Genomic DNA, 12,859 nt, shown 5'->3' with positions numbered 1-12,859 from the left:
GCTGCTGCTGCTAAGTTGCTTCAGTCATGTCTGACTCTGTGCAACCCCATAGATGGCAGCCCAACAGGCTCCTCTGTCCCTGGGATTCTCCAGGCAAGAACACTGGAGCGGGTTGCCCTTTCCTTCTCCAATGCATGCATGCATGCTAAGTTGCTTCAGTCGTGTCCGACTCTGTGCGACCCTATGGACAGCAGCCCACCAGGCTCCTCTGACCACAGGATTCTCTAGGCAAGAATACTGGAGTGGGCTGCCATTTCCTTCTCCAACGTCAGCATGAACCAGTCATAATCATACACACGTCCCCTCCCTCTTGAGTCTCCCTCCCCTACCCCATTTTACTCCTCCAGGTCATCACAGAGCACCAGGCTGAGCTCTCCGGATATTATAAAGATTTCAATATCTGGACTAACCATTATGATCCCACGAATCTTAAAGTTCTTGATAGAAAATCCATTAGCAAATTTATGCATCTCATCTCAGTTTAATTCGATTAAATAAGAGTTACTGAATTTGGTGCCCAGCACAGTTCTGTTTGTGTGGCAAACCCTAGTTTTCTGTAGAGGGTGTCCTTTTGAGGAGCTCGGGGAAAACAGAAATAAAGAGCAACAGATCTATCTCACCCATTTGCTCAGACACTAGAAGCCAAGGAGGAGGCAGGAGAGGAGGTGGTACCCTGCCTTTTTGCTGCTCCCCTGGGAAGATACCAATCATCTTTACTGGGGTTTCGATTCTGACTTTCTGTATTGACTCATTTCCTTAAGTGCAGGTGTGCTGTTTCAGCTTCCTAGAGCTGCTGTAACCAAGTGTCACAAACTTGGTAGCTTAAAACAAGAGACTTTTTTTTTTTTTTTTTAATCACAGTCTGGAAGCTACAAATCAAAATCAAGGAGTCAGGAGGGTCATGTCCTTCTCTCTGAAGGTTCTAGGGAGGATCCTTCCTTGACTCTTCCCAGCTTCTGGGGGTTGCCGGCAAGCCTTGGCACGAAGATGCATCATTCCCACTCTGCTCCACCTTCACGAGGCCTTCTCAACTGGGTAGCAAGTGTCTGCTCTTCTTATAAAACCATCAGTTTGTAGGCCTACCCTAATCTAGTATAACCTCATATTAACTAATGACATCAACAGAGATGCTAGTTCCATAGGTACCTGGGGTGAGGGCTTCCACATACCATTTTTGGGAGATACAATTCAATCCACAGCAGGTGTCAACAACATTTCTTTCCAAGAGTGGAAAATAGCATCATATTTTTGTCAAGGCGATGTGTACTGCTTATGTTGTTCATAATACTTGTTGTTGTTGTTTATTCACTCAAAGAGTAGCGTCCTACTCTTTGCGACCCCATGGACTGTAGCTGGCCAGCTCCTCTGGGAGGAGGGAGGAGCTGGGAGGAGGAGTTCATGGGATTTTCCAGGCAAGGACATTGGAGTGGGTTACCAGTTCCTTCTCTGGGGTCATAATCCTTACTTCTAACCAAAATACAGTGCTAAATAACATGTAGCAGGTACACTTAAGACATATTTAAAAGACTTAAGAATAAATGGGCATTTTAGAAGTCAATTAAACAAGTTAAGGAAATAATGAATATGATTGAGGTGGCAAAGAGGACTTAATCTCCTTCTTGTGATGGATTCACTAACATGAAACGGAATATATGAGAACCAAATCAACCTCTGCAAACAGTGGGTACTCCAAATGTAATTTCATTGAGGACAAGTCCAGTGAGTACAGGGATAGCAAACAGCATTATTTATTATTCAGAAAATATAAATAGGATACAGTGTAATAGATATGCAAATTAGACTTCCCTTCCATATTCAGAAAATGGATACAATCACATTTAATTTTGCTTCAATTCTATCTACAATTAAGCCATTTATTGCTTCTGGAAATTCTAGTAACTCTACGAGCATGAAAATCAAATGCATAATATCTTGGTCCACTGAAGAAAAGGAAGAAGGCTATATAAAAAAAAGATACAATGTATTGAATTAGATTGTAGAAGATCTTGGGTATTTTCAATTAAAAAACCCCACTCCAGTCCTATTATAACTATCAAATGCAAATGAGCTATTTTAAAAAAATTTAAACAAATTTATTAAGTTTATTTTCTACTTACAATTCTCCTGGAAAACTGCATCAACTCTACTTTCTATTCCTGGAAAAAAACTTGCTATGCTTTGGGGATAACCTGGTTCCATAGATTGACTTTGGTCATCATACCTGATGAGAAAAACAATCATCCCATATTTTAAGACCGATACAATATACAATGATAACAATTTTCTTTAAATTATATATACTTTAAAAAGTAACTTCACACATATTTTCTCATTAGTCCTTCACAATATCCTATTTACTGGAACTAATGATGGTTGATTTCTCTACCTAAGGGTACATACTTATTTACAAAATATACCAATATCACTAATACTAAAGCAGATTTCTGATTGCTGGTGCAGTGTTATTTTCAAAAAGGAGAGCTTATGTTTCTAAGGCTTTTACTTAATTGATTCATAGTCTCTATCTGAATAAATATAAATAATCATTTCAACTTGGGAATCAAGTTCTGTATAACCTTTGCTTGAGTGTAGTAGAATTTAACTCTTAGAATCTCATGAATAAATGAGACTTAGCCTAACTTTTTCTTTGTATCCCACTTTAGCGCTCTATTAAAGTTAGCTCTTTTTCAGGATATAGAGCATTCAATACCATCGTTCAGGCGTCTTAACGTTATGAAAGTTTCAAAAGCCATAGCAACATCAATCATCTTGTGAAAGAGAATGCTTATCAGAGACCATCTAGATATGTTAAACCTTCAGATACCTGATCATCGACAGTTCTAGACAGGGTGAAAAACACAGATTTCAATCTCTAGTGGAAACAAATCTTACCTCCAGAACTGGTCGTTTACAAAGAAGTAGGTTTTGCTCCTGTAGGAAACAGCTGCGTCAATTGCTCGGACACTGCTCGGGAAGCCATAGTGTGATATATGCTTGGGGTAACCTTGCTGAGTGTCATAGTCACTCAGAGCCCAGTACTGCGTGCCTGTCAATGATTCAGGTTATATGTCAGATAGAGTTTTTCCATTCCTACAAAATGCATATCACTTCTTAACCTTTTCATAAATTCATCAGAGGAATAAAAATGGAAAAAATAGTCTTGAAAAGAAAAAGGTGGTCAAGTTAAGATCACTGGGCTATGATAGCCCTCCTGGTTCCCCAGCACCATAAAATATTTCCAACTTCTTAGCCTGGCATTCAGGGCCCCACACTTGGATGTCTTATCTCATGTGACTTCTATACAGAGATTTAACTAGAACCTTGGAGGAATCTTAGAAAATTATACCTGTGATGAGGGTGGAAGAATGCTAAAGGTGGTCTAATAAAGTGTTTTTATTTTGTAAATGAGGAAATTAATGCCTGACGAGGGTACAACCTGCTCAAGTTCACACAGCAGTTAGTGGTGGACATGGGACCCAACCCAGGCCTCTCAACAAAAACCCAGCCAGCGTTAACAGTCTCTCCTTGACTCGCCTCTTTGAACTTGGAAAAGAGCACAAAGGAGTCCTGCCCTTCCCTTCACCAGGAACTAAATGAAGAGGAAAACCTCGGGCGGTTACCTTTGAATATGAAAATTAGGTCCCTGTCAAAATCCTCGTAAGCAGCCTGTATGCCACTTGGCAGGGACGGCCAGTAGAGAGAAATGAAATTGAGTTCCACCCTTCGCATCTGAGGGTGCCTTCTCCAGACGAACCTAGTGGAACACGAGGAGAGAACCACGCGTGACGGTCTACCCAGGCAGCTCTGCGAGTCTGGGGCTGGAACTGGCCCTGCGAGACTGCTGACAGGATACGACATACAACGAAGGCGATGCTTGCGGCACGGTGACCAGCATATGACCGGTCCTTTGCGGTGACCCCTTCCATCTGCTGAGAGCTTTGCAGGTTTCAGGGGAGGTGACAGGGGTGACCTTACTTGATTACAGTTGACACTACCTCCATTCTCACATGCTGACAAGTCTTATTTTGTTAGGCCCTTTCATTATTGGTGCTACAATATGATGAGGATATTGAGAATACAAGCACACTCAAGTACCTGTGGGTACACAATCACAAAATAGCCAATGGAAAACTGAAAAATTCATTCAGATGATTTTTCCCGCATCTTATTAAGGGACAGTTTCCATTCACTTGACTGAATTTGGGTAGAAGTGATTACTATTTTGGTCTTGGGGAAAGCCAGCCACAGAGTTTCCAACAGCTAGAGCCCGTGTTTGTTTACATCTTCAGAAACATCCGAATACTTACAAATGTTTTAACTATTTTTTCTTTTCCGGGATGTTTTGAGTTACCCAGAAAGCACTATCAATTCCAGTGAGATTCATATGCATAGAATTCAAAGGAAAAGCTGAGTAATGAGTAATATGTGACTTAATTAGAATCCAGTTTTAAGTTAGCCAGTAAAAAAAGTCAAAAGAAGAAATATTTCATTCTTATACTTGTCTTTGAAGAAAAGTATTTCTCCCCGGAGTGTGGTGATAGCATCAAATGTCAGTCTGGGGTCGCAGGCTGTGGGTGTGGTTGGCCCAGTAGGTTGGACAGGGTTGCTTGAGCGTCCTGAAATTAAAAAAAGACTTTCTATAAGCATAAGCCCAGGATGTCTATTCGATACATCTCAGGTCAGTGAAGGGTCTTCATATGAAAAGAAATACTACCTGACTATTCTACAAGGTGTTAAAGTAATCACACATTGCTGCTGCTGCTGCTGCTAAGTCGCTTCAGTCGTGGCCGACTCTGTGCGACCCCATAGACGGCAGCCCACCAGGCTCTTCCGTCCCGGGGATTCTCCAGGCAAGAATACTGGAGTGGGTTGCCATTTCCTTCTCCAAGCACACATTAGGCTCTCGTAAAAGTCTTTTTTTATAATTAAAAAATAAAACAGGGCTTCCCTGATGGCTCAGTTGGTAAAGAGTCCGCCTGCCAAAGCAGGAAACATGGGTTCAATCCCTGATCTGGGAAGATCTCTCATGCCACGAAGCAGCTAAGCCTGTCTGCCACACTCTAGAGCCTGGGAACTGCCACTTGTGAGCCCACGGACTGTGAGTACTGCAGCCTGAATGCCCTAGGGATTGTGCCCTGCGACAGGAGAAGCCACTGCAGTGAGAAGTCTGTGTACCGCAGCGAAGAGTGGCCGCCTCTTGCCTCAACTAGAGAAAACCTGGGTGGCAATGGAGGCCCAGCACACCCAAAGAATTAGATAAAAAATAAATTAAAAATAATAATAATAAATAAATAAATAAAAGAGTAGTGGTGGCTTTAGGGACAGTTCCAGGTTCAGTTGTGAAGCAAAGAAATGTGAATTCTTCCCCTTCCCCTCGGCCTGTGTAAAATCCCAGAATCCCATGTTTCTTTCCCATCTTGGTTCCTCTTTCTGCCATTCAGTCACTTGGTATCTACTTTCTCGTCTCCCACAAAAATTCACCTTTAAGAAGCTCTTACCAGTCTTTGGCCAAACAGCATAAATATAAGACCAATTTTAGAAATATTTTTCCTACAAATATTTAAGTTGTAATGTATTTTCTCGTTGTAAAACAAAAGGTTGCAAACAGCTAAAATATGGGTGAGTGAGGAAAGGGAGATGTTTTCAGAGGAAAAGGAATTGGGAAGTAGAGGCAGTTAGACGAGGTCTCCTTGTTCCTGAAAATTCTACTGTCATGAAAAAAATTCGTAGTTGTGGGACCCTAGCACACTTGGTTTTGATTCTGCTGTCTTACAGAAAGGGAGAATGTTTTACCCAATGTGACTCCACAACACTCCTGTCCCATCAACACTTTATAGTTTTTTTTTTTTTCCAGAGAAAGAGCTGCAAACCTTTCTCTGGCTTCTTGTTCCTACAGCCACTAGGGGGCAGGAGGGCAAGAGAGAGGAGAAATGAAATGGTCCAGACCACTCTTAGACAGGTCCAAAGGCCTCTATATCCCTTCCTGAAAAATGTCAGTCTCAGCTTTAAAAAATGTTTCTATCTCTTCATACTCCATCCCACTTCCTTCTTTCTGTCACAGACAGCTATCTTGATATGTTCAACATATATATATATATATGTAAATATATGTTTGTTAGCATGTTTCTTGAAAATGCTTTGCTTTGTCTGTATGCGTTCTTAATTTGTGTGGATTCAACATATTGCATAATTTGTACCCTGTGTAATAGGTATCATTCTGTTTCTTATCCAGGAATCACAATGTTTTAAAGACTTGTCTGTGTCCACCTGATTCAGACTTTCTCAGTGCTTCACATTACTGTATGGCCCGCATCCGCCACATTTTCCCTGTATATTCTCTTCCTGATGGGCTCCCAGGTGCCCTCCAACATCTATCTTCATAGCAGACTGCAGTGAACATCCCTGACGTGCCCAGGAGTCACCATGTACTTCAGACGACCTTACCGTAGATGGCCTGAATGCCGTTGATGTCATCTTGATGCAGTGAGTAGCTGCTGGGGTCACTGAAAGCGTAGTTGGGATACATCAAGGCCCCAGGATCAGAGGAGTGAGCCAGCCCCAAGGAATGGCCAAACTCATGGGCAGCAACAGGAAACAAGTTGTAATCTGAAATGCAAGCGTGTGCGGTGAATGGGTTGAAGTGGATTGAAGCGTGGTGGAAATAGGACCTCGAGGAGCGCAGCTTCCAGTCCCAAATTGCCTGACTTCTCCCTTTCCTCTTCACTGTCTGATGAAATAGAGATGGGAAGGAAATCAGGTAGGAGTTATAGGTTGAGATTCGAGTGATGAGCGCCTCATCAGGTCTTAGAACCAAGAAGACTGCCTTTATTCCAGTTCTCATATTTTGTGGACCTGAGGTTTAGGGAAATGACGATGAGGCCATCACAGGCCTCAAGACTCTCAGAGGCCCTCTCCCCCCACCTGCTCCTCACCGGTCTCCCAGACGCACAGCGCCATGAGCAGAGTTGCAGTGAAGAGGCAGATAGAACAGAGGCGGGTCAGCCCGCGAGAGTAGCCTCACGTGCGGGGTTGACTCACTTTGGCTTCCTGACCACCCAGAGCCTAGCGCCGGCTCTTCCTTGATTCCGAGCTCTCCAGGAAGCATCGGGAATTTTCCACCAGAAAGAGACAAACCCCGCCCCTTGTTGGTTCCTACTCTTATCTTTTGACTTCCATGAGTATAACGCCTTCCATAACTAGGAACTGAAAACCTTCCAAGGCTTGCACTTCCTGTCATATAAAGCCCAAGCTCCTTTGCCAAGTCCAAGACTACTCCATTTGGCTCTGGCAGACATCGGAGGACTGGATTTCTGATGTGAACCCTTCCCTCCAGCTGGCCTATGTGCCATCTCACAAACACACAGTGCATTTTCTACACTGCCTACTTAAAAAATATCATAGTTGTAGAGCATTTTCTTATATGCTAGTCATTGTAGTAATATTTAATCTTAGCAACATTCTTATGAAGTATTATTAGAAATACTTCTACAGGAAAGGAACTGAAGCCCAGAGATGTTGGAGCCTTGTTATTCGTCTTGCAACCAATAAGTGGTAGAGCTGGGGTTGAACCCGGTTATGATAGCAAGACCTGTGCTCTCACCACAGTGCTCAACACTTCTTGATGATAATTAGCCTTGGATATTCTACCCATGCTCCAAGACTTTCTTGATCATCACATCCTTCCACCTTGCATTCATGAATGCTTAAAAAAACATCTTTGAGTGCCTGAAGTACCGGGCAAGGGGCTCTGGGGGATTTTTATTATGTGCATAGACTAGACTGGGAGACATGTGCAAACAACTTGAATGCACAGAATAATGAGGAGGGAAGTCAGAGAAGACAAAACAAAGGCTACTAGGATTCTCAGAAGAAGACAAAATGGGGTGTCTCCATACCAATTGCCATCGTATGGAAAAACAGAGATTTTGAAAGGTGGAGTTACGGGCGTGGGCAGGGGCATTTCAGGAAGAGGAAGCAACATGAGCCGATGCAGGACTGTTGGTGAGCAGATGCTGTCATCTGGGAACAGTGGATTGCAGTGTGGCTGCTGTGTGTGAAAGACAAGCCATGAAAGATGATGTTGGCCAATCCCCAAGAGCTTTCAATGTCAAGTGGACATATTTGGCCTAGAAAATGTAAATACCAGGCTTTCCAAATGTGGATACGGGCTTTCCCAAGAACAAAACTTCTTGCAGTGTTGGGGAGAATTAAAGGGACAGAGATCCGAGGTGAACAGTCCAGGTGGGAATCTGGATCAGGTGAGCGGTAATGACCATCTGAACTGGTGGAGAGGGCAGCAAGAATCTGAAGTCACAGGGAGAGTTTATTATCTTTGTGAAGACACAGCTCCAAGCACAGGGATTTAGGTAGAATAAATACTTAGATCATTGATTTTGAGGAAATGGTGGGAGGAATAGGTCCCAAATGAAGATAAAATATTCCTTTCTTATTATTTTCAAAAAAGTGTTCCATGGCCTTTTGTTACCCTATAACCTTTTAAAGTACCATATGGTCTGAATATACCTCTTCTTATACTCAGTTCTTTCCTTCAGGTGATCTTATTCTTACCCTGAGTCTTCTCCTGAAAGGGGTAGTTTGCTATACAGGAACATATTTTTGAAAAAATAGCTCTGTGAAGATGAAATAACTAGATAAACAAGAATATCTAGATGGCTGCTCTTTCCCGAGTAGGACAGTTTTCTAAATAAACCTAATTATTTCTGAATTTCCAAAAGTAGAAACCTTTTCAAACATCATAAATTTTCACAATATTAAAATAAAGATATGCCCTAAATCAGTGGTAAGCAGACTTTTTCTGTGAGAGTCCAGATAGTAAATATTTTAGATTTTGTGAGCCATCAGGTCTTTGTGACAACTGCTAAACTCTGATATTGTGGTATGAAAGTGGTCATAGATGATACATAAAAAGAAGAATATGTGGCCCTGTACCAATAAAACTTCACTTATACAAATAGGAACAGGAAGGACTTAGCCATGATTTGTTGTTTTCTGATTCCTGCCTTAGGAAACAAGGTCAGGATTTAGCTTTCAAGATTTTTTTCTAAACCTTAATTAACGTAGTATCTTGAGGTAATAAGAATAGTGTGTGTGTGTGTGTGTGTGTGTGTGTGTGTAGGAGTGCAAATTCTAATGTGGAAAAGTTCAGTTAGAAGCTACATATGGACATAACCTTGGTTAACTTACTTTCAGGGGTTTTGGTCCATGTTTCATCTGCATCAAAATGAACATCTCCTCCAATACCTGGGCCTGGCTGAAAGGCATGAGCAAGAATTCCATTGGGTCCATCAAATGGGGAATTGTCCCCATGATCTGAAATAAAACAATCTGTATTAGGTATTTGCCAAGTTTCAGTTTAGCCAGGGAAAGCAAAATTGAGCCTGACTTCTTTGAGCCCACCTCTTCGGGCAAAAGAAATCTGGATGTCTGCTTCTTTGTCCAAGGTCCTGTTGAAGGTCAGGGATGACACATTACTCCAGACTTTAAAGGCTTCCTCAATAAGAGCTTCCACATCTGTCTTTAGCAAGTTCGTGGTATAGTTAACAATCCTTCAAAATGAGAAGGCTCATTATTGTTTAGAACAGCAGTCCCTCGGTAGATTAACTTGCTCTAGTTTGGAGTTTGTTGCACGTGTGACATGCTACCGCTGAACAGTGTGTAAGGAGGGGTGAAGTACTTAGGTTGAAGACAGACCTGGGTTCTGGACAACTTACTACATGTCTTTAAACTCAGCTTCCTTATTCATAAAATGAGGATAGTAAAATAGTACCCCTCTCATAAGGTTTTTGTGAGAGTAAATATATATAAAGCATTTAGTTTACTACTTGGCAAATAGTACTCTTCAATAAATTTGGGGTATCATTATTACTGTTATTATCATCAAAATGGGTGAATGGTGAGGTTAGATTCTCTCCAGCAATAATTAAGTCTTTTGGGGGGTCCCTGGTGGCTCAGTGGTAAAGAATTCACCTGCGTGCAATGCAGGAGACTGCCTGTAAATGCTGGAGACTCAGATTTGACCCCTGGATGGGGAAGATCCCCTTGAGAAGAAAATGGCAACCCACTCCAGTATTCTTGCCTGGAGAATCCCATGGACAGAGGAGCCTGATGGGCTATAGTCCACGGGGTCATAAAGAGTCAGACACAGCCTAGTGACTAAACCACGAACCACTGACATGAGGTCTTAGAGAGACAGCCTAACTTTGCCACAGTCCTCTTTAGACTGTTAGAGAAAGGAGACCAAAACCAGCAGGCTTTGGATAGACAAGAGCCCATGGGATCTTCGCCACTTCATTCTCACACTCATTCACTAGAATCTAAACTGTGTAAGCATGGGGATATTCACTGGTCTCTAGTGGATTCCAAATTCTGTATCAGTGCCTAACACATCCTAAGAGTTCAGTGAACACTGGCTCGGTGAATAAACTCTGAAACTTGAGAAATATCACCTGTAGGTCAGATTAGTTTTTTCCCACTTGGGGTTTCCTGGGGTTCTCATGAAGCTGCCCGAGTCCGGCACTCCACAGCGAGGCTTTCTCATCATCTCCAAGGTTTCCTCATTTGGCTTCCCTGTCACATTCAGCCCGAAGAATCGCTGCATTCTTTTAAGTGTCTCAACAATCACATTAGTTTTGCTCTTCCTTTCAGACTTATATTTGTACCTTGGCAATTCGTAGAACTTCTCTAGGTAATTCTGGAAAAAGACAAACATATAAGGGATTTGCTGTGAAACTGCCTTCAGTTCTCTGGCATTTTGCATTCCTTTGTAAGTTATTGCAGAGGTCAAACCAGGGCTAATAACCTGATCGCCACAAAGATAAAAGCACAAATTTGTTGGTTGACTTTGAGAGAAAAGTGCCTACTGGAAAGAATAGTTCATGCCTTCAGTGCTACAATTAACATTATTCATAAAAATAGGTATTTCGTGAGGGGTAAGATCTATATCTCAAGCAAAATGCTAGTATACAGTGAGGAGACTGCCTTCTTATTTTTATTAAAAAGCAAACAAAACAAAACAAAACAGCATAAGCATTTATTGACTTCTTGAAGCATTAGTTGCAGCAACGCAGATTCTCTTTTTTAATCCTCTTTTCACTATTGTAGAGGAGGGTTAATCATTCACACTGACATGAAGATGCAAAAAAATAAGGAACTTGCCAAGATGATAATCGGGTCCCAATTCACCATGTTGTTTTCCAAATGAGAACTGAGAATTTTAAGAGGAAGAACCCCGAACATGTTTTGGAGTAAGAGCAGCATCACTCTCATTAGCCTTTTATCCACCACAGTAACTCTTTGAGAGGGGCCAGCAACTCATTAAGAAGTAAAGGTTCTGAAGGTTGTTAATGAGCCAATTATGAGACTTCTTTCTTTCGCCTTAAGCATCCTTAAGTGGCATTTTGCAAGTGACACGGGACACAGCAATTTTGTGTTCACACAGGCTTTGAGATCAGATAGCTTTGGGTTCAAAACTTAGCTCTGCCATGGATTAATTGTGTGTCCTGGACACATCACTTGGATGATTTAAGATTCACTTTTATCTCTAAAGTGGAATTAATAATCTGTCCTCACAGGGTTGCTGTCGGATGAAATGAGACAATATTTGAGAAATGCTGAGCAGGGCAGCCTGTGTAGAATAAGTACTTAATCACTTCTGGCTATCAGCCCATGGGTTATTATATCATGGTAAGAAGTATTTTTTTAAGTCAAACAAAAAGAATCAACAAGAAAAGAATGCTTTTCTAAAACTGTAATGCTAAGAAGATTGTGCATGACAAATTTCTGACAGCATTCCTTTGTGTTTCTTTAAAAACTTGGCCTGACTTTCATATTGTTAAACAATGGGAAAAAAGCTATCAGTTTTGCTTTTTACAATGCTTCCAAGAGTTTATAAACAGCCCCATAATCTGATTTTAGGAAATATGACCACATGATGAACTGATTTCTAGTTTCTTATAGTTTCCCATCCTCACACGCTCTTGTACACCTGAGATATTTGGCTGCAAAGACAAGTCCATATAGAAAGCACCAGTCCTGTAGTAACTGCATTGCAGACATTCTAGAAAGGAAATCTTAGGTAAGTGAGAAAGAAAATCATCTTATAATTAAAACCATTCCTTCTAAAAGGTTTTCCCAGCTGGAAAAGCTTGGCAGCCATGTTTTCCGAGGGTTTGAAGTCCAGCGTGCTTGCACGCTTGGCTTTCAGAGAGCCCCGTTTGGAACTCTCCTAATCATTGAAACAAGATGTGCAACCTCAAGCAAATCATTCACATGATTCCTTCAGGCTGTTTCAACTAAAAAGAGAAGATAACCCACACAATTTTATCATCGCCAGCAAATCAACCACCCACGTAAATGACAGCTGAGTTACCTGAACAATGTTTCTATTTTTCTCTTCTAGGGACACAAAAGATACTGGGAAGGCCCTGGAAAGCTGCACGTGGAGTAAGAGCAGAAGTGGGAGCATCTTCAGGCTGAACATGGCCTTGTCTTCAAAGACTGCCTCTCCCGGCCTGCCTTCTGCCCCTTCCCCGGACAGGTAACCTGAAGATCACAGCATCACATGTCTCTCACCGCTTCATTTGGTCCCTTATAAAGCCATGTCTTAAACAATTGCCCCATCAGGAATGTGAAGCAACACAGGCTAATTACACCCTGACAGTTCTGCAATGTTATAACGTGATCGAGTACCCTCAAATGGGGGAGACTTTCAATGGAAAAAAGTACAATTTGCTACTCTTCTTTAGGACTTTTACATATTTACTTTTGCAAAATTGTCAAGGAAAAGGAATAGGAGACTAATTCTGAAGTTAATAAACAGCATTTCTGGATATGTCAGAGG

At 41.7% G+C, this 12,859-nt stretch overlaps 1 protein-coding gene across 1 annotated transcript; it reads right to left on the bottom strand.

Annotated features, from left to right (window-relative positions):
• Positions 1-1,732: 1,732 nt before the first annotated feature.
• On the bottom strand, positions 1,733-12,499 carry MMP8 (matrix metallopeptidase 8). The gene is made up of 10 exons (XM_081539062.1): positions 12,389-12,499; positions 10,467-10,711; positions 9,418-9,566; positions 9,205-9,330; positions 6,445-6,606; positions 4,499-4,616; positions 3,621-3,754; positions 2,893-3,046; positions 2,118-2,221; positions 1,733-1,959 (listed from the first exon to the last, which is right to left on the bottom strand). The coding sequence occupies exons 1-10, from the start codon at positions 12,497-12,499 to the stop codon at positions 1,856-1,858; spliced, it is 1,407 nt and encodes a 468-aa protein (XP_081395188.1). The 3' UTR covers positions 1,733-1,855.
• Positions 12,500-12,859: the final 360 nt, after the last annotated feature.

Source organism: Giraffa tippelskirchi, chromosome 11, assembly GCF_054371585.1.
Source record: "Giraffa tippelskirchi isolate mGirTip1 chromosome 11, T2T-mGirTip1v1.2.pri, whole genome shotgun sequence".
NCBI lineage: Eukaryota > Metazoa > Chordata > Mammalia > Artiodactyla > Giraffidae > Giraffa > Giraffa tippelskirchi.
The sequence above is the reverse complement of the archived record's forward strand: the minus strand, read 5'-3'. Positions and strand labels throughout refer to the sequence as shown.

Excerpts from the sequence above, each read along its gene's own strand:
- MMP8 (XM_081539062.1), bottom strand. The coding sequence starts at position 12,499 with ATGTTCAGCCTGAAGATGCTCCCACTTCTGCTCTTACTCCACGTGCAG. Across the intron at positions 9,567-10,466 it reads AAAACTAATCTGACCTACAG|GATTGTTAACTATACCACGA; the intron begins GTGATATTTCTC and ends CTCATTTTGAAG. Across the intron at positions 1,960-2,117 it reads TGCAGTTTTCCAGGAGAATT|CCTTCTTCCTTTTCTTCAGT; the intron begins GTAAGTAGAAAA and ends TTTTTTATATAG.